This window comes from Neoarius graeffei, chromosome 16 (assembly GCF_027579695.1).
Source record: "Neoarius graeffei isolate fNeoGra1 chromosome 16, fNeoGra1.pri, whole genome shotgun sequence".
NCBI lineage: Eukaryota > Metazoa > Chordata > Actinopteri > Siluriformes > Ariidae > Neoarius > Neoarius graeffei.
In genome coordinates, this window is record NC_083584.1 from 12,222,840 (window position 1) to 12,245,596 (window position 22,757).

Here is a 22,757-nt window from a genome sequence, read left to right on the forward strand (position 1 = left end):
ATATCTGCAATAACAGAACAAAAGCTTGGAGGTAATCAATGCGCTCCCAGATCTTGTGACTACTGCTTACTTTCGTTGTGCATTGTGCAATGCACCCTGTTCATGATGCATCCTTGATTACAACGGTTTTGCTCAAAACTGGTGAAAACGTGAGCTGGTTCACTCGCTGGCACCAAGGTTCAAAGAATCCTGAACGGAACCGGTTCAAGAGCCTGTTCCCTGTTGGTCGAAAAGGGGGTATCTATGATTTGCAGTGTTGGTGGTAACCAGAGAGAGAGAGAGACCGCCATGTGTGCAGTGTGAACTAAAATCGCTGAAATGTTAGAGTGAAAGTAAAATAAAAGATCGCCTTGGAGTTGTCGCAATTCCTCTACCGGTCTCCTCATTTCCCATCAACCACTGAAGTGTTACAGTGGCAACTTTCCTGTAATGTTATTTAGTATTGTGTGTACTTTGTAAAACACTGCACTCGCGAAGCTGCTTGTCAATTCTCCACCTACAAGATTGATCTAAGGTTTAGATTTGCCCTAAAGACACAACTGAATCATTTCTCAGATCCAAAGGAAAAACTGTTTTCTTTAATGTTTAGTAGCGCACAAGAAAGATGCTATTCTGAACACATCTTACACCAAGGTAGGCACTAAAATGGCACCCTGCCCTCGTGGAGGCCCACGCAGGTACAAAATACCCCACATGCATCGTGCATACAACAAATACGGACTTACACACATGCAAAAAAAAAAAAAGGCATATTGCATTTCAAACTGGATGTACAGATATCTGGATTTTCAGCAATTATAAATTAAACATTGTGCAAATAGCCTGCCCCACCCCCCAGTCATCATCGTGGTCTTCAGCCTCGTCATCCTCCTGGTTCTGGTCTTCATTCGAACTTGATGCAAACATGAGCTGTGGCAAAAAGTTTCCATAAAGACACAGAATAACACACACTTTCTGTATTCAGCTTATGTTTTATGACTGCATTAATGTGGCTGTCTTTTTTTTTTTCTAAAACAAACAGGAAAACCTCCATCCCTGATAGCTGAAAAACATCAACACAAGTTTTGATCAAGTCGATATAGTTTGTTCAGAATTATAATAGCTGGTGAGCTTGCAGGAAATCCAAAGACATAAAAACGGACCTTAGTTAGTAACAATATCCACCGTACATGGCATCTTAATGCGTGAGATAAAGGAGAACTATATCACGGACCAATGATGTCCCAATAAGGCATCGAGTCCAAGATTTTCAGAACTTTTTTCGGCTATATTTGTTTATTCTGTATACAGCTATGGTCAGGCTATTTTTACTACTTGACGGTCGCAGGGGTGCATGCCTTTGGACGGGAAACTGCTTGTGTGCCAGTTGGCCTGTTGTAATGATTCACAGTAATGCGTTAACATAATGCATCTGGATAATGTGGTTCTGTTACTCTAGACTGGACCTTTGGAAATGTGTTACAGGGGGATCGCAGTCTAGCGTTTTTTGTACAAGCTGTGGATTTGTATGATCATGTGCATGGATTGTTTTGTATTATACTATGTACTTATATGCCTTGAGTTGTAACCTATAAAAAGGAACAAATGGAGCAAATCATGTTTAATGCTGATTATCTGTTTGTAATATTTAGGGCTTTGGGCTTAGGACTATGTATTAATCATGTATCAGTAACACATGATCACTGACAGGTGTGAAATTGATTGTTGAAAATGACATTTTTTTTGCACCCTGATCCATTCTCTGAAAATAGCATTTTTTTTTGTTTCGTCGCGTCGAGACACAGCAATAAATTATGGGTTGCTTTCACACTCTGCTGTTTTTCCTCCACTGGCAGCAGACATTTTCCACATAATCCTGTGGAATGTGGGAGGAAAGTATCACTGCCACTGTTTCTCTCGTCACAGTGTCCAAAAGTACGAGTTTCAAGTGACATCTGGTTGAAAAGACCTTATCAGATCGCAAGAAAAACAAACATGGCTAAAAATTTCATCTTGTTAACATATTTATGGTGAATTGAATTAATATTTCAATTTTGCTTTGTAGCTAAAAATAACGTATTATTCTATCCACATTCACTGGATATGAGCAATCGCGTGCTCTGATTGGCTACTCTACTACTAGTCTATCAGCTCATATACCGGGAGTAGAGAAAAACAAAATGGCGGCGCGTGTTGCTGAACCAACTGAGAACGAAATAAAAACTCTTCTCGAAAACCCCCAAAAATATGAAAAAAGCAACAAAACATGGAATGAAAGTATTTGATGGTACGAACATATCTTTTTTATTTTTCAAGAATTATTATTATCGCATTTTCCACAAATTGCTCCTGTCATTTTGCCGGTTTGTTTACGTCCTAAGTGGACATGATTTTGTCAGACGTTTTGTATAAAGTTTTTATTTATTGAATTTGCAAAAAATAAAAATGCTCTGTTTCTCAAAATCCAGTGAATGTGGATAGAATAAAACAGTTATTCCACTCAATCTCGTCATACATGGATTATAGACAACTCGGTGCTACGCGCCTCATCACCTATCAGCTCATGTATGACTCGATTTTGCGGACTAACTCTTAAATATTCTATCCACATTGACTAGATATGAGCAATCACGTGCTCTGATTGGCTACTCTACTACTAGGCTATCGGCACACATACCATGAGTAGAGAAAAACAAAATGGCGGAGTGTGTTACTGAACCGAGGATGAAATAAAAACTCTACTCGAAAACAAAACCCCAGAATATAAAAAAAACCCAACAACAAAATATTGAATGAAAGTATTTGATGGAAAGAACATATCTTTTTCTATTTTTCAAGAATTATTATTATTATCGCATTTTTCGCAAATTGCTCCTGTCATTTCGCCGGTTTGTTTACATTCTTCATCTTTAAGCATTAAAACTTGTTGAATTTTTTTTTTAGACTGGTTTAAAAGCTCAAAGCAGTTTGAAAATTACAGAACTGAAATGCCCAAGGAAGAATTAAATAAATGTCTAAAGCTATTCTATACCTCGGCAAGACGGCACTTTCTACAAAAAAACAACAACACTAAAGTCAATTCACGCAGCCATTGATAGGTTTTTAAGAAGTCCGGCTAAGCGGAAATGATTTTGTCAGACGTTTTGGGTAAAGTTTTTATTTATCGAATTTGCAAAAAATAAAAATGCTCCGTTTCTCAAAATCCAGTGAACTATGGGGTGCCAAGTGTCACCGGGCCCATTTCGTGGACGAAACGCATTTCATCCATCAGAGAATGCATTTCGTCATCACAACATGCATTTCGTCCCACGAAATGCATTTCGTCCATCACAGAATGCATTTCGTCATCACAAAATGCATTTCGTCGGACGAAATGCATTTCGTCCATCACAGAATGCATTTCGTCATCACAGAATGCATTTCGTCATCACAGAATGCATTTTGTCCATCACAGAATGCATTTTGTCCATCACAGAATGCATTTCGTCATCACAGAATGCATTTCGTCCATCACAGAATGCATTTTGTCCATCACAGAATGCATTTCGTCATCACAGAATGCATTTCGTCCATCACAGAACGCATTTCGTCCATCACGAAATGCATTTTGTCCATCATGAAATGCATTTCGTCCCACGAGATGCATTTCGCCCGACGAGATGCATTTCGTCCCACGAGATGCATTTCGCCCGACGAGATGCATTTCGTCCATCATGAGATGCATTTCGCCCGACGAGATGCATTTTGTCCATCACGAGATGCATTTCGTGATGGACGAAATGCATTTCGTGATAGACGAAATGCATTTCGTCCATGAAATGGGCCCGGTGATGGACGAAATGCATTTCGTCCGACAAAATGCATTTTGTAATGACGAAATGCATTCTGTGATGGACGAAATGCATTTCATCCACGAAATGGGCCCGGTGACACTTGGCACCCCATAGTGAACGTGGATAGAATAAAACAATTATTCCACTCAATCTCCTCATACATGGCTTATAGACATCTCGGTGCTACGCGCCTTGTCGGCTATCAGTTCATGTACGACTCGATTTTGTGGAATAATTGTTAAATATGACATCTCACTCAAGTCAAGTCCTATTGTAACAGCCGCTCTTGATTTTCTGGCTCCAAAGCTACAGCATATAATCTTTATTTTATCTGCATTACTCAAAATAATAAATCTAATCTAAATCACAAGCTGTGCTAGTTTCATTCCTAGCTGGCACTGGTGTGTTGATAGTTACAATGCGTTGTTGAGTGATTTTTTTTTTTTTTTAATATTAAGAGAAGTCAAACACAACAACAAAAATGCACTGGCCAAGTGTGAAAGCAGCCTTATGGTCCATCTGTCTTGCTCGGAAAATGCTGACTGATCTGACGTATAAAAATGTTCTGCAAAGTTGGAAAGAGATCCGGAGTTATATGGTGGTTCAGTTATTATCAGAAAAGATGGCACCCTTCATTTCTCTCATTAATGCAGTAATACAGTTACACACAATAAGACACCATGTTTTTCTTTGAGGGGAAAAAAGTCAACCCACACTGCAATATGGTGAGTAGGAAGCCTGTGGCCCCCGAGATCATCAATTACAGCCCAAACAGTGAAACTAGTACCATTAGGGATAATTATTTTAGTTGAATGTTTGAGCTGTCTAAGACTTTCTTGCGCTCTCTGCTTTGAATCTAATCAAGAAATATCAAATACTGAACTGTAAATTCAAGTGGTTTTTAAATAATAGACTGTGCTTTTATTTTCCCTAATTGATCTTTAAAATTTTATAATAGTTTCCCTTAATTTATCTTTAAAATTTCTGATCCTCCCAGCCCTAGTTATATTAATAACGTTACTCTCATAAATAAAATGATCTCACAACCTGTTGAATAATTGATTAACCCGACCTGACAGATCATGTCAGGTTGTCACTTTTTACACATCTGGAGGAACTGCAGAACTTAAGAACTGTTCAATTGCACCAATCTTTGTCTGTTCAAGACCTTATAAAATAAACAACAGCAATAATTAAACCCGACAAGTTACACAAATACCAAAAAGCGCCTTTCGTTTTCCAACACAACATTGAAGATAAAATCTGAGACAGTCATTTGATTTTTACGTTCTTGGTCGCAAATTATTTCTTATCCAATACTTAGGAAACTTTCATAATCGTGATTTGGTTTTCAAAACCGCTGGACAGTCCGAATGGACCCCGAAACACAACCCGAGAAGCCATTTGACTATTTTCTCTCCTCCATTCACGCTTTGATATCTACATCGGCGTATCCATGATCCGACAGAGATGAAGATCCAGTCCAGGTTTCTGTGTCGGTCTGAGGTTCATGTTGTAAGTTTTATTGAGGTTCTTGTATATTTTGTTCCAGCATGTCTTCGTTCAGGTCCGTGTGCTGAAGATGCAGCAGTGGTGTGATGGTGTGGTGTGTGAACATGTTACAACAGAATACTTTTTATTATTCACATCAGATGGACAGCTCACACGAGCGTAGAGCGATCACTGGGGTGCTCAGACACTTTTCCGCATGACACACACACACACGCACATACACACATTATGCATGCATTCACATACACTTTACACCCATGTCTTGGTGCTGCTCACTCGGACTGTGGGCTCAGAGCCGAAAGTGTGTGAGAACGTAGTGGAATCATCACTAACACACACACGTGTCCTCAGATATTCACATGTTACTCTCGATGCTCCCTCGTGGGTCCTGATTGCACACCATCAGCTCTTCGGCTGCGGTGCTATTGGTGCTGCTGTTACCTTCCGGTGACTTGGAAGTGAAGCGCAGGCGTTCTGCGCCGTTATGGCAGCTGAGTGCCAGCAGCTGCTTCTCCTCAGAGCTGCACACCACCGAACTCGAGCACGTGACATCCGGCAGCCTCAGCCTGCTGGAAGCGGCTTGGACGTGTTTGTTGTTGGACACCTGAGGCGTGTTGCTGTAGGTGTGACGGTAGTCTTCATCGATATCCTTCCCCCTCCAGCGCTTCCAGAACTTTATGATCTCAGACTGAACCTGGAGGAGAAAAGATCAAAAGGAAAAGTGGATAGAGATAGAGAGATGGAGGCTGCGTTCAAAAGAGAAGGAAGGTTGCTGCCTTGTTGCCTCACTGCCGTAATGGACAAGTGTCTTATAAGGCAGGACTTTCCACTGAAGGCATCTTCGAAGGACGTTCATTCTGATAGCATTTACAGTAACGTGTGATGTCGGCACAGCGTGTAACTAAACCAAAGAGTTCGCAGTTGGCTAACGGATGCCACGCAAATTTAGTTGGTTACAGTCACGGAGTTATAAGAGTTATAAGATGGTGCAATGTTTACTTCTTGGTAACTTTTCAAAAAACAAGCCCAAAATCTTAGATTTGTATAGAAAGCCTTGTGCAAGGCGGCACGGTGGTGTAGTGGTTAGCGCTGTCGCCTCACAGCAAGAAGGTCCGGGTTCGAGCCCCGTGGCCGGCGAGGGCCTTTCTGTGCGGAGTTTGCATGTTCTCCCCGTGTCCGCGTGGGTTTCCTCCGGGTGCTCCGGTTTCCCCCACAGTCCAAAGACATGCAGGTTAGGTTAACTGGTGACTCTAAATTGACCGTAGGTGTGAATGTGAGTGTGAATGGTTGTCTGTGTCTATGTGTCAGCCCTGTGATGACCTGGCGACTTGTCCAGGGTGTACCCCGCCTTTCGCCCGTAGTCAGCTGGGATAGGCTCCAGCTTGCCTGCGACCCTGTAGAAGGATAAAGCGGCTAGTGATAATGAGATGAGATGTGCCTTGTGCAAACGTCTGTGAAATTTGGTCCGATATCTTTTTCGATTTTTTTTTTTCCATTGCTTGAAGGAGCTGGTGCACAGATTTATGAGTAATAGGCAGCATTGAGAAGACATCGATGTTACCTTCAATTGGGGGCAATTTGAAGGCATCTTAGAAAACAGGCAATGAGAGTTTGATCTGTTTTGAATGGTCTTTGATGCCTCGCTGTCTTGTTAGATATACTCCTGAGGCAGCATGCTGCCCATTGCAAACACACCCAATAATAATCATACAGTAATAATGCCGTTTGTACATCACAGCATTAGAAATTGTCAAAGTTGAAGGGCTGACGGTAGCTCTGTCTGCAAGCCAAATGCGAGGTTTACACTACCGTTCAAAAGTTTGGGGTCACCCAGACAATTTTGTGCTTTCCATGAAAAGTCACACTTTTATTTACCACCATAAGTTGTAAAATGAATAGAAAATATAGTCAAGACATTTTTCTGGCCATTCTGAGCATTTAATCGACCCCAAAAATGTGATGCTCCAGAAACTCAATCTGCTCAAAGGAAGGTCAGTTTTATAGCTTCTCTAAAGAGCTAAACTGTTTTCAGCTGTGCTAACATGATTGTACAAGGGTTTTCTAATCATCCATTAGCCTTCTGAGGCAATGAGCAAACACATTGTACCATTAGAACACTGGATTGAGAGTTGCTGGAAATGGGCCTCTATACACCTATGGAGATATTGCACCAAAAACCAGACATTTGCAGCTAGAATAGTCATTTACCACATTAGCAATGTATAGAGTGGATTTCTGATTAGTTTAAAGTGATCTTCATTGAAAAGAACAGTGCTTTTCTTTCAAAAATAAGGACATTTCAAAGTGACCCCAAACTTTTGACCAGTAGTGTATAGCTCTTGTTCTAATCCATTATTGTTTGCATTGTGACCGCTCATTCACAGGGACTTGAATGGCAAATACACCACTAACCACTGATCTAAGGCTAATAATTACCAGATTTGTCCTGATAACCATTTTATCAATATGAAGAATGCATTATATGGCCAAAAGTTTATTCACACCTGCCCATCATGCTCATATGTACTTGTTGAACATCGCATTCCAGGTTTTGCTGTTATAATAACCTCCACTCTCCTGGGAAGGCTTTCTACAAGATGTTGGAATGTGACTGTGGGAATTTTCCCCATTCAGCCACAAGGGTATTAGCGAGGTCTGGGATTTGTACAGGATACTCAAGTTCTTCCACTCCAACCTTGGCAAACCTTGTCTTCCTGGACCTCAGTGTGTACATGACCCTCATGTTGGACCATGTTTTGGACCTCTTAGTTCCAGTGAAGGGGAACTGTAATACGACAGCATACAAAGGCTTTCTTCTTCTTTCGGTTGCTCCTGTTAGGGATCGCTACATTGATTTGGCATAGGTTTTTACACCGGATGCCCTTCCTGACGCAAGGGCTTGGGATCGGCACTAAGTATGCATTGGCTTGTGCAACCCCAGTGGCTGGGTATTTTTACCTAACCGTGGGAGGAAACCCACACAGACACTGGGAGCAGGATATTATCTAGAAATTGAGAGAAGGGTGTCTGATGGCCAAGCGAAGAACTGCAAAGGGGGTCCGGGGGCTTGCTCCCCTAGGAAAATTTGAAATATTGAAGCAAATTTGGGGCCCTCTGAGATAATCTTGGCATGAAAAAGCAGTTGGGAGAAGCTCTTAAAATGAAGTGTTTTAGGTAGTGAATTTCTGAAAAAGGAATCGGTCAACTCAAATCATATCAAGAAAATTCTTTATTTTATGCCATTTTACAGCACATGTAGCCTTTGTGCCTAATTTTGCAATGTTTAGTCCTAACATTGCTGATTAGCATGGTGTGGTAAATTGGTAATGGCTGTCCCAAACACAGAAGCTAACCTTTACATGTACATATTGAGCATGGGTAAGCATTAGAGATTTCACACACGCCTCAGATGAGGTTGCATGAAAAATTCTGTGGCTTCCTCAAATAGGAAGTCCCCACTGGCTATCTTGGCATAACTTAGACGAACAAGGCAGTCCAGTGTACAGATGCTAAGTAGCTTGCGGAAACCAACCTTGATTCTGTTGCTACAGCTGAACCTCGCTGTAGTATGAAACAAGGACTATGGTTGGTTGCCGTGCTGCGCGCTGGCCAATAGGAGCGCAGTATTGATTCTGAGCAGCAAATTACATCCTGCTTCAGAAATAAGGGGGAGCAAACACTGTACCGGAGAAACATGCATGTGGGACGCAGATTTATTGTGTTGTTTGGGGTCCCCACACGTCCACTGGCATTTTTGATCTGCCAATGCAACTGACATTGTTCGTTTTTGTTTCATCATAATCTTCTCTAATAAGAATTTTGAAGCCCATCGTTGCAGAAAATTACCCGTCAATTTCTCGTATTGACCATGGAAAAGACAGGTCAATAGGTAACATGCAAACTCCACACAGAAAGGCCCCTGTCAGCCATAAGGTTCAAACCCAGAACCTTCTTGCTGTGAGGCAACAGTGCTAACCACTACACCACTATGCCCCTTGCTACAGCATGCAAAGACATTCTAGACAATTGTGCACTTCAGACTTTGAGGCAACAGTTTGGGGAAGAACTACATATGGGTGTGATGGGGGTGTCCACAAATTTTTGGCCATACAGCATATTCTATGAAATAATTTTCATCAGTAGCTTCTGTGAAAGAACAATGTTAGCTTTTTTAGTTCAGAAATTTCTGGACAGGACTAGATTTGGTTGAAGTGACATCAATGCTACCAAAGTAACAACCAGAATTAACCATCTGCTTATGTCAGCTCAACCACAGACATTAAAGTGACCTCGTTCCTGCTCTCTCAGCATCACTGTCCCATTAGCAGGAGGAAAGCTACATCTATTGAAATTTTTTACGATTAGCATTTTCTATAGGCTCTGCTGTTTGTAGTGTCGCAGTTTATATCTGATCATGCTGATTTTCTTTTAACTGCTGAAAGGAATGAAAGCAATTTGCAGAGCTGCACTACAAATGAGATGATCATGATTGACAGTTGGTGCTGCAAAAAAGTATTTTTATCAACTTGACACACTTTTATAACTTGCACAACTTGTGCGTTGAAAAGCAAAGTTTCTCACAAGGGTTGGCCGCGTTTGTATGATCGAATCTCAAAATATAAATAACCTAATCTCGCCAAGCTTCACTAGCAAAACTGGTGATCCTAAACGGCTACTAATCTTCTTGACTCCATCTGATAGTTGGAAGTTAAATAAGATGTGAGGCAGAACATAGATTTTTACTGTAGCTTTTACAACCCCAATTCCATAAAAGTTGGGACGCTGTGTAAACTGTAAATAAAAACAGAATGCGATAATTTGCAAATCATGGAAACCCTATACGCCCTGTGATGACCTGGCGACTTGTCCAGGGTGTACCCCGCCTTTCGCCCGTAATCAGCTGGGATAGGCTCCAGCTTGCCTGCAACCCTGTAGAACAGGATAAAGCGGCTAGAGATAATGAGATGAGATGAGATGAGAAACCCTATGCTTCATTGAAAATGGTACAAAGACAACATATCAGATGTTGAAACTGAGAAATTTTTATTGCTTTTTGAATTTTTGAAAAATATATGCTCATTTTGAATTTGATGTCAGCAACACGTTTCAGAAAAGTTGGGACAGGGGCATGTTTACCACTGTGTTGCATCACCTCTACTTTTAACAACACTTGGTAAACGTTTGGGAACTGAGGAGACCAGTTGCTGTAGTTTTGAAAGAGAAATGTTGTCCCATTCTTGCCTGATATACAATTTCAGTTGCTCAACACTTCGGGGTCTCCTGTGTCGTATTTTGCGCTTCACAATGCGCCATATGTTTTAAATAGGAGACAGGGTCAGGACTGCAGGCAGGCCAGTTTAGTACCTGGACTCTTTTACTATGGAGCCATGCAGTTTTAATATGTGCAGAAAGTGGTTTGGCATTATCTTGCAGAAAGAAGGAAGGCCTTCCCTGAAAAAGAGTTTGTCTAGATGGCAGCATATTGCTCTGAAACGTGTATATATCATTTAGCATTAATGATGCCTTCCCAGATGTACAAGCTCCCCATGTCACGTGCACTAATGCACCCTCATACCATCACAGATGCTGGCTTTTGAGCTGTGCACTGATAACAAGCCGGATGGTCCCTCTCCTCTTTAGCCTGGAGGACGTGGTGTCCATGACTTCTGAAAAGAATTTCTACTTTTGATTCTTCAGACCTCGGGACAGTTTTCCACTTCACCTCAGTCCATCGTAAAAGAGCTCGGGCCCAGAGAAGGTGGTGGTGTTTCTGGATATTGTTTATATCTGGTTTTAACTTGCACTTGTGGATGTAGTAAATGAACTGTTTTTACAGATGATGGTTTTCTGAAGTGTTCCTGAGCCCATACAGTGATTTCCACTACAGACACGTGTCTGCTTTTAACACAGTGTCTCCTGAGGGCCTGAAGATCACAGGCATCCAATGTCAATTTTCAGCCTTGTCTCTTGCATACAGAGATTTCTCCAGGTTTTCTGAAACTTTTACTGATATTATGTACCATAGATGTGATCCCCAAATTCTTTGCAGTTTTACATTGAGGAACATTATTCTTAAATTCTTGCACTGTTTGCCCACACAGTCTTTCACAGAGCGGTGAACCCCTCCCCATCTTTACTTCTGAGAGACGATTAAACGAATTATTGTTATTATTATTATTTTTTGCATTATGCAACTTCTTCAGTCTTTTGTTGTCCCTGTCCCAACTTTTCTGAAATGTGTTGCTGACATCAAATTCAAAATGAGCATATATAAAAAAAAACAATAAAATTTCTCAGTTTGAACATTTGATATGTTGTCTTTGTACTATTTTCAATGAAATATAGGATTTCCCTGATTTGCGAATTATCGCATTGTTTTCATTTACAGTTTACACAGCGTCCCAAGTTTTTTTGGAATTGCGGATGTATGTGGAAGAGGGTAGAAAACGCTTTCCTCCAAGTGTGCAGCATGAGCAGTAGTTCTAAAAGATGTGTTTGGTTGGTGTCTCAGAGGAAACACATGTTAGCCTTCAGTAGAGTTGAGCCGGATACTCGGCTGAAACGAGTATCCGGTACGGATAAAGCACTTTTGCCGAGTACGAGTATTATACGAGTAATACGAGTCAATATCTGTGCTCGGACTGAATGAAATCCTCACACAGCGTCACAGCGCCCCTCCCCTACACACACCGCTCTGCTCACTCACACAGAGAACAGCGCTCTGTCTCTCCGCTTCGCGGCTCTTTTCCATTAACGTTTCGGATTTCTTCAGCTTCAAGTTTGTTTTTATTTCAGTTTGTACTTACTTATAACCAGTAGAGTTCTGGTAAACGTGGGTTCATTCAGACGTGGTGCTCAGTAGAAAGCGACTCGCGTTGCGTCTCTGCCTGTCTGAGATTTTTTTTTCTTTTTTTAACCGTCGGTTAAAAACAGGTTTTTTTTACTTCACGCATTGAGTGTCTGACACTTTCTTGCTGTAATTCATGTAAAAATAAAGGTAGTAGTGGTATAAGGATTACAAATTAAGCTACACACACACGCGCTCTCTCTCTCTGCCGGTCGTCGGAGTTTTTTTTTTTAAACCGTCAGTTGGCTCTAACCAGTTTTATTTTACTTCACGCACTGAATGTCTGACACTTTCTAGGTAGTAGTGGTATAAATAAAATTACAAATTAAGCTACACACACACACACACACACCTGGTGTGGAAATAAAAAAAAATAAAAAGAACAAAAAAAACCACACTGATCATAAAAAAAATTAAAAGTTAAAAAAAGAAAGTTATGTTGAGTATGAAAACTCTTGTTCATTACATTTCATTTCATAATTGCAACCGCATGTGTTGTATTCATTGTTGCAAAACTTGTTCTGTAAATAGTTCATTTGCTATCGTGATCAAAACCATTGATCTGAAGCTCAATGCTGATGCTGTGCTGTAAATAGTTTTCTAATCAGCAATAAATATAACAATTTCTGATCAACCCATATCAATTGCATGCTTAAAATAACATACTGGTTAAAGCCCCGCCCGTTTCAAGACAACCAGACCCACTTCCGGGTTAAATCCTGCCCACTCCAAGTACGGATACGGATACAGATAATTCATATGGTTAACAGATACAGATAATGCTGTACTCGCTCATCCCTAGCCTTCAGTCTCCCTGAATGGTAGCATGATTTGGGAGTGCTAGTTAATGAGTGGGATTTGGCAAATGACCAAATTGGGAGAAAATGTGGTTAAAAAAAGGAAAGTGATAGTGTTGAACTCACCTCTTTGTTGACAAAGCAGTAGAGGATGGCCACCAGCAGCCCCTGTATGCACAACACATGGAAGCAAGGGGACAGATCAGTGGCTGAAAGCTGGATTAGTCCACCAGTTGAGGAGCACAAATATCATGGATATTTATTTATTCATTAATTAAATATCATAAATCAAAGCGTGCACAGATGGACCTCGTCCATATCTCTCTCTCTCTCTCTCTCTCTCATATCAGCATTGTTTTCCCTCTCTCCGTCTGTCAGCTGCTTTACAACACACAAAAATAAGAAGACAACAGAAGTTGCCTTATGGTTCAGATGTACAACACCTCTCTTTTTCCCTTTCTCATCTGATTTATTCAACGAGCTGAGCTACATCAAGATGATTCCCCCGGCTGGATGATGTGGGTTTGATGCACCCAGCAGCTGCGCTCCATGTGAGTGCCACGATCTGTTTATCAGAAGGTGACTCAGCATGACTGTGACACCTCTCCAGTTTTTTTTCAGCAAATCTCACAGTTCAGGCTTAGCAACTCCAGTAATATTGAACTTTCCACTAATATTACAACCCCGATTCCAAAAAAGTTGGGACAAAGTACAAATTGTAAATAAAAACAGAATGCGATGATGTGGAAGTTTCAAAATTCCATATTTTATTCAGAATAGAACATAGATGACATATCAAATGTTTAAACTGAGAAAATGTATCATTTAAAGAGAAAAATTAGGTGATTTTAAATTTCATGACAAAAACACATCTCAAAAAAGTTGGGACAAGGCCATGTTTCCCACTGTGAGACATCCCCTTTTCTCTTTACAACAGTCTGTAAACGTCTGGGGACTGAGGAGACAAGTTGCTCAAGTTTAGGGATAGGAATGTTAACCCATTCTTGTCTAATGTAGGATTCTAGTTGCTCAACTGTCTTAGGTCTTTTTTGTCGTATCTTCCGTTTTATGATGCGCCAAATGTTTTCTATGGGTGAAAGATCTGGACTGCAGGCTGGCCAGTTCAGTACCCGGACCCTTCTTCTATGCAGCCATGATGCTGTAATTGATGCAGTATGTGGTTTGGCATTGTCATGTTGGAAAATGCAAGGTCTTCCCTGAAAGAGGCGTCGTCTGGATGGGAACATATGTTGCTCTAGAACCTGGATATACCTTTCAGCATTGATGGTGTCTTTCCAGATGTGTAAGCTGCCCATGCCACACGCACTAATGCAACCCCATACCATCAGAGATGCAGGCTTCTGAACTGAGCGCTGATAACAACTCGGGTCGTCCTTCTCCTCTTTAGTCCAAATGACACGGCGTCCCTGATTTCCATAAAGAACTTCAAATTTTGATTCGTCTGACCACAGAACAGTTTTCCACTTTGCCACAGTCCATTTTAAATGAGCCTTGGCCCAGAGAAGACGTCTGCGCTTCTGGATCATGTTTAGATACGGCTTCTTCTTTGAACTATAGAGTTTTAGCTGGCAATGGCGGATGGCACGGTGAATTGTGTTCACAGATAATGTTCTCTGGAAATATTCCTGAGCCCATTTTGTGATTTCCAATACAGAAGCATGCCTGTATGTGATGCAGTGCCGTCTAAGGGCCCGAAGATCACGGGCACCCAGTACGGTTTTCCGGCCTTGACCCTTACGCACAGAGATTCTTCCAGATTCTCTGAATCTTTTGATGATATTATGCACTGTAGATGATGATATGTTCAAACTCTTTGCAATTTTACACTGTCGAACTCTTTTCTGATATTGCTCCACTATTTGTCGGCGCAGAATTAGGGGGATTGGTGATCCTCTTCCCATTTTTACTTCTGAGAGCCGCTGCCACTCCAAGATGCTCTTTTTATACCCAGTCATGTTAATGACCTATTGCCAATTGAGCTAATGAGTTGCAATTTGGTCCTCCAGCTGTTCCTTTTTTGTACCTTTAACTTTTCCAGCCTCTTATTGCCCCTGTCCCAACTTTTTTGAGATGTGTTGCTGTCATGAAATTTCAAATGAGCCAATATTTGGCATGAAATTTCAAAATGTCTCACTTTCGACATTTGATATGTTGTCTATATTCTATTGTGAATACAATATCAGTTTTTGAGATTTGTAAATTACTGCATTCCGTTTTTATTTACAATTTGTACTTTGTCCCAACTTTTTTGGAATCGGGGTTGTACTTCAGCCCCACAACATGGTGTCCAAGCGCTCAACGAGGCACTGGTATACAGAAGAGACGCTGGCTCTTATTTCAGTCTGAGGTGATCTGAGGTTCTAGCAGCAATTTGACAGCATCGAAAAGCATCCCTTTTTTTGTTCTGTGAATTGGGAAGTGTTTAATATCAGAGGGAGGGACACGGACACGTGCTATGAGACTAAATACAGCAAGTAGTAGCAGCCAGACTTTTTATTTTCCTTTCAGTGTGAGGTATCATCTGCATAGAATATCATGGATATGTGTATCCAGACAGGGATAAAATGATCAGATTGGTGAAAAACAGGAGATAATTCAGCCTGTAATTTGCTCAGAGGAGGACAGAAAAGCACTCTGACATGGCTGATATGGATGGAAATAAAATCACAGAGTAGCACCTGTAAAATAGGGCATTACCCCAGGACCTCCTGTAAAATTAATCCTGTCTGGATAGAGCTTTTGTTTTCTGCAGCTTTTATTCACATCCGCTATGCTAATGCCACGCCCACGGAATTCACGTCTCACTCAAATGGAGAGATCTATAATATATATGTGTGTGTGTGTGTTTTTTCCAAAACATGAATATAGTCAGGCAGAAACTTGGGACTAAATAAACCTTCTTCCTGGAATGAAAAAAGTGGAAGATTAGCGTGTGTGAAAAGCGGATAAATGAGACACGTCCAGCTATCTGAGGCGTGTTCAAATCCAGAAATCCAGATTCATTATTACCTATACACACTTGATATCAATTATATCCAGTATATGGTGTTGGAATGCGTTGGAAGGTATTCCTGGGTCACCTGGATGGAGTTGAAGACGAGGTCGATGAAGAGTTTTGTGAGCCTCAGGGTGATGGCGCCGTTTGAGGTAGACTCATCAGTGACGAAGGAGAAGAGGACCAGATGGCTACCAAGCAGAGGGATGAGGGTGAGGGTGGACTTTGCGAGCCTGAATGGCAAAGTAAACCAAAGGGGATAAAAAAAAATCTGAAAATGTGAAGAGATTAGTGTACACTGTGAAACTGTTATCACAGCCAGAAATGCCTTTACTGTAACTGTGAAATAAATTCCGTTGAACCCTTCAGTGCATAATCTATAAAGTATTGACATGTTAGGCTCAGGGCGGCACGGTGGTGTAGTGGTTAGCGCTGTCGCCTCACAGAAAGAAGGTCCGGGTTCGAGCCCCGTGGCCGGCGAGGGCCTTTCTGTGCGGAGTTTGCATGTTCTCCCCGTGTCCGCGTGGGTTTCCTCCGGGTGCTCCGGTTTCCCCCACAGTCCAAAGACATGCAGGTTAGGCTAACTGGTGACTCTAAATTGACCGTAGGTGTGAATGTGAGTGTGAATGGTTGTCTGTGTCTATGTGTCAGCCCTGTGATGACCTGGCGACTTGTCCAGGGTGTACCCCGCCTTTCGCCCGTAGTCAGCTGGGATAGGCTCCAGCTTGCCTGCGACCCTGTAGGACAGGATAAAGCGGCTAGAGATAATGAGATGAGATGAGACAACAATAATAATAATAATAATAACTGCTTTAATTATGTACAACGTTATACCGGACGTGTTAGGAGGATTGTGAACGGACCTGGAGGACTCTGTATGAAATTTACTGGGAGTGAAGATGAAGGTTGTTCTAAGGAAAATGCCGAACACTTTAATATCAAGCACACTGAATATTGCCAGGACTTTTAAGATTGTGTCATGATCTTGTCAATAAGATGGTATTGAGATAAACTGTATGAACTCACAATCACTAGCAGCGCTGGTGCAAATTGTTACTCTCACTCAAGATCTTTCTCCATCCATCCATCCATCCATCCATCCATCCATCCATCCATTATCTGTAGCTGCTTATCCTGTCCAGGGTCACAGGCAAGCTGGAGCCTATCCCAGCTAACTATGGGCAAGAGGCGGAGTACACCCTGGACAAGTTTCCAGGTCATCACAGAGCAGGATCTTTCTCCTTTCTTCTTATTCTCCTAACATTTTTTAGGATGCTATTCCTTCCTCAGTTTTCAACCAATCATCACCAAATTTCACATGAACAATACCTCTGGGCTGAATTATATTGCTATGACTTTTGGTGCTGATCTGGATCACTGGTCCGGAATAATTCATGTAAAACGGGATTTTTTTTTCAATCACTTATAACTCTGTCAACTTTCATTATTTTTTCAATGAGTTTTTTTTTATTTTTTTAATTTTGTTCAGGGCAGCAGGGCGCAACTTTTCCTCACTAGGCATCATGCTCTATCTCTTTCCGTTCCAGATCTACAGGGGACGGTGACCAGACATTCCAGTTTGTAACAGCTAGAGCAAATTACTGTGACTTTAGTCACAGTCTCTATCTAGTTTTTATTTTCTTTCTGAGATGCAATATTTAGATTTTCTTGATGATTTACAATAAATAGATTAGTTTTATTTAGATTTCAGAGCATTTGAGATTGTAACGTTGACATAGTCCCATCAAGCACATTGAATATTGCGAGGACTTTTAAGAGTGTGTCACAATCTAATCAATAAGATGATACTGAGATGAGTATGAACTAGTAATCACAAGTAAAGGACCTAGGAAGTCAAAGACATTGTTTTTTCTTTCCTTTCTTTTTTGAGATTTATTAGATTTTGTTTTTTCATGACTTATTGGAGGGGCGGCACAGTGGTGTAGTGGTTAGCGCTGTTGCCTTATAGCAAGAAGGTCCGGGTTCAAGCCCTGTGGCCGGCGAGGGCCTTTCTGTGTGGAGTTTGCATGTTCTCCCCGTGTCTGCGTGGGTTTCCTCCAGGTGCTCCGGTTTCCCCCACAGTCCAAAGACATGCAGGTTAGGTTAACTGGTGACTCTAAATTGACCGTAGGTGTGAATGTGAGTGTGAATGGTTGTCTGTGTCTATGTGTCAGCCCTGTGATGACCTGGCGACTTGTCCAGGGTGTACCCCGCCTTTCGCCCGTAGTCAGCTGGGATAGGCTCCAGCTTGCCTGTGACCCTGTAGAACAGGATAAAGCGGCTTGAGATGACTTATTGGAAATAGATTAGCTTTTTACATTTTGCAGTGTTTTAGATTGTAAATTTGATGCAGTCCCATAGGTTACGCTGGTCGCCCTACCTACAGTGGTGCTTGAATGTTTGTGAACCCTTTAGAATTTTCTATATTTCTGTATAAATATGACCTAAAGCATCATCAGATTTTCACACAAGTCCTAAAAGTAGATAAAGAGAACCCAGTTAAACAAATGAGACAAAAAATATTATACTTGGTCATTTATTTATTAAGGAAAATGATCCAATATTACATATCTGTGAGTGGCAAAAGTATATGAACCTTTGCTTTCAGTATCTGGTGTGACCCCATTTGTGCAGGAATAACTACAACTAAACGTTTCCAGTAACTGTTGATCAGTCCTGCACACCGGCTTGGAGGAATTTTAGCCCATTCCTCCATACAGAACAGCTTCAACTCTGGGATGTTGGTGGGTTTCCTCACATGAACTGCTCGCTTCAGGTCCTTCCACAACATTTCAATTGAATTACAGTCAGGACTTTGACTTGGCCATTCCAAAACATTAACTTTATTCTTCTTTAACCATTCTTTGGTAGAACAACTTGTGTGCTTAGGGTTGTTGTCTTGCTGCATGACCCACCTTCTCTTGAGATTCAGTTCATGAACAGATGTTCTGACATTTTCCTTTAGAATTTGCTGGTATAATTCAGAATTCATTGTTCCCTCAATGATGGCAAGCCGTCCTGGCCCAGATGCAGCAAAACAGGCCCAAACCATGATACTACCACCACCATGTTTCACAGATGGGATAAGGTTCTTATGCTGGAATGCAGTGTTTTCCCTTCTCCAAACACACCACTTCTCATTTAAACCAAAAAGTTCTATTTTGGTCTCATCTGTCCACAAAACATTTTTCCAATAGCCTTCTGGCTTGTCCATGTGATCATTAGCAAACTGCAGACGAACAGCAATGTTCTTTTCAGAGAACAGTGGCTTTCTCCTTGCAACCCTGCCATGCACACCATTGTTGTTCAGTGTTCTCCTGATGGTGGACTCATGAACATTAACATTAGCCAATGTGAGAGAGACCTTCAGTTGCTTAGAAGTTACCCTGGGGTCCTTTGTGACCTCGCCGACTATTACACGCCTTGTTCTTGGAGTGATCTTTATTGGTCGACCACTCCTGGGGAGGGTAACAATGGTCTTGAATTTCCTCCATTTGTACGCAATCTGTCTGACTGTGGATTGGTGGAGTCCAAACTCTTTAGAGATGGTTTTGTAACCTTTTCCAGCCTGATGAGCATCAACAACGCTTTTTCTGAGGTCCTCAGAAATCTCCTTTGTTCGTGCCATGATACACTTCCACAAACATGTGTTGTGAAGATCAGACTTTGATAGATCCCTGTTCTTTAAATAAAACAGGGTGCCCACTCACACCTGATTGTCATCCCATTGATTGAAAACACCTGACTCTAATTTCACCTTCAAATTAACTGCTAATTCTAGAGGTTCACATACTTTTGCCACTCACAGATATGTAATATTGTATTATTTTCCTCAATAAATAAATGACCAAGTATAATATTTTTGTCTCATTTGTTTAACTGGGTTCTCTTTATCTACTTTTAGGACTTGTGTGAAAATCTGATGATGTTTTAGGTCACATTTATGCAGAAATATAGACAATTCTAAAGGGTTCACAAACTTCCAAGCACCACTGTATGGCACTGTATTTGAATGCATTCTGAAGTTGAATAAACTGCGTAATAATAATAAAATAAATACATTTTATTATTTAAATTTGCAGTAGTATTTTCCATATTTATTGGAGCCATACAGCTCCGATAAATTCTGGCCTTGGCACCAAACAGCTGAATAACTATAAAGAACGCAATAAAATAATATCTCTCGTAATTCTGGGTTGTGATTCTCATACCAAACAAAATTTCCACTTATGGTAAGATAAGGTGAAAGCACATCAATAAGCTTTTCTTCCATTTTTGTACATCAGACAGTAAATGTGAATTACAAAATTATTATGTGTTAAAAAAACCCACAGCTTTTAAAAGCTATTTAACAAATAATGTTGGATCAACTCACACTCAATTTCAGTACACATGAACACCCACCGGAACTTATAGTCGGAGTATCTCATTTGGTGAGCCCTCAGCTTGGACACGAGGATCTTAATGATGCGTATGAAGATGACAAAGTTGATCTGAGAGCAGGAGAAAGTAGACATGAGGTTGGTTAAACATCTCCAGGCCTTGCTTTCCACCATTATGTCACGTTAACATAACACAACTGTGACATCTGTTTGCTCAGATGGCGCGTGCGATCCTTCATGCATGGCAAGCTGCGGGAGCACGACATGAACATCTGCAACAGTTTGTTTAATAATGTCTGAAAGATGCCCGAAACATTATTATTATGACCGCAAAGCTTCAAGCACAGTCATTCCTGTCAGACTTCAGCACACGACATCTGTGTGGGGAAAAGACGCAGAGATGCGTTTACTAAACGCCTCCTCTCTGAGCCATTAACGCTCAGAAAGCAGGGTTTTAATTTAGCACAAGCTTCCTTGCCACTCTGCAGTGAGGACGAAGAGCTGTGATCACACTGGAGGCTCGTGAAAGCCCATCCATCAATCTATAAACAAGGCTATGAGATTCCTGACAGCTGAATTTTGAGAGAAAATGTACTCATGTGCTATATAATGGGTAGGGATGCATCAATACCTACAGTATAGTGGTATTGGGTATCAATTTGAAACGGTTTATTTACTCGTACTTAGATAAAATGCTCCGATAGGTTGTGTCTAATTGTGTACATTGTTATGTTAATGACTAGAAGACAAAATCCTCAAATCTGCTACTGACATCTGGACATTATCTTTGATTAATGATGCCGAATCAAAGCAAAGCAGACTGTAATCAGTGCTTAAAGAATATATCAAGAAGAAGAAGTACAGCATCTTCCTTTAATACAAATAACCTGATAATTAAGTTATTCCATGAAATCGAGTCGTACATGAGCTGACAGCCGAAAAGGCGCGTAGCACTGAGTTGGCTATAAGCCATGTATGATGAGATTGAGTGGAATAACTGTTTTATTCTATTCACATTCACTGGATTTTGAGAAACGGAGCATTTTTATTTTTTGCAAATTTGACAAATAAAAACTTCATACAAAACGTCCGACAAAATCATTTCCGCTTAGAATGTAAACAAACCGGTGAAATGACAGGAGCAATTTGTGAAAAATGTGATAATAATAATAATAATAATAATAATAATAATTCTTGAAAAATAAAAACAGGAGATATTGGGGGGGAACTATATTCTTTTAGCTATTTCTGTTTCTTTTAAATACTTGATAATTTTTTGGGTTTTGTTTTGGAGTAGAATTTTTATTTCGTCCTCGGTTGGTTCAGGAACACGCGCCACCATTTTGTTTTTCTCCACTCACGGTATATGAGCTGAGAACCTAATAGTAGAGTAGCCAGTCAGAGCACGCGATTGCTCATATCCAGTGAAGATGGATAGAATAATCAATTTTATGCTGCTTAAAGCAGTATCTTTAATATGAAGGTGGATGATCTGAGTGTGCAGATCATCATCATCACTGCCTGGTCTTTAACCCTTTGATGCAAAACATATGCACACCCCTTCTAATGCACAACATGGGTCAAAAATGACCCGCATTCATTTTCCAGGTTATTTCATGCTGACTGAGTTTTTCTTTGCTCTATCTTTTGAAATCAATTTATTTTATGATTGAATATTCCAAGTATTCTTTAAATATCTTGTTTTGAATTACCACAAATCATTAATTTAATTTTTTCCTTCCTACTTTATGAACAAAAATACTTTTTATATTACTACACGTGGGTCATCCAAGCGTGATTTAAAAACAACCCCGATTCCAAAAAAGTTGGGACAAAGTACAAATTGTAAATAAAAACGGAATGCAATAATTTACAAATCTCAAAAACTGATATTGTATTCACAATAGAACATAGACAACATATCAAATGTCAAAAGTGAGACATTTTGAAATTTCATGCCAAATATTGGCTCATTTGAAATTTCATGACAGCAACACATCTCAAAAAAGTTGGGACAGGGGCAATAAGAGGCTGGAAAAGTTAAAGGTACAAAAAAGGAACAGCTGGAGGACCAAATTGCAACTCATTAGGTCAATTGGCAATAGGTCATTAACATGACTGGGTATAAAAAGAGCATCTTGGAGTGGCAGCGGCTCTCAGGAGTAAAGATGGGAAGAGGATCACCAATCCCCCTAATTCTGCGCCGACAAATAGTGGAGCAATATCAGAAAGGAGTTCGACAGTGTAAAATTGCACAGAGTTTGAACATATCATCATCTACAGTGCATAATATCATCAAAAGATTCAGAGAATCTGGAAGAATCTCTGTGCGTAAGGGTCAAGGCCGGAAAACCATACTGGGTGCCCGTGATCTTCGGGCCCTTAGACGGC

The 22,757-nt window shown here is 40.7% G+C and overlaps 1 protein-coding gene across 1 annotated transcript in view; it reads right to left on the bottom strand.

Moving 5' to 3' along the window:
* Positions 1 to 4,914: 4,914 nt before the first annotated feature.
* The window catches only part of gcgra (glucagon receptor a), a 254,757-nt gene continuing 236,914 nt past the window's right edge, over positions 4,915 to 22,757 (bottom strand). The window contains exons 11-14 of the mRNA XM_060941983.1: positions 20,389 to 20,477; positions 16,070 to 16,217; positions 13,095 to 13,136; positions 4,915 to 6,018 (exon numbers count right to left, since the gene is read on the bottom strand). Of these exons, the coding sequence (XP_060797966.1) occupies positions 5,680 to 6,018; positions 13,095 to 13,136; positions 16,070 to 16,217; positions 20,389 to 20,477 (618 nt within the window). The 3' untranslated portion in view covers positions 4,915 to 5,679. The remainder of the gene's footprint in view (positions 6,019 to 13,094; positions 13,137 to 16,069; positions 16,218 to 20,388; positions 20,478 to 22,757) is intronic.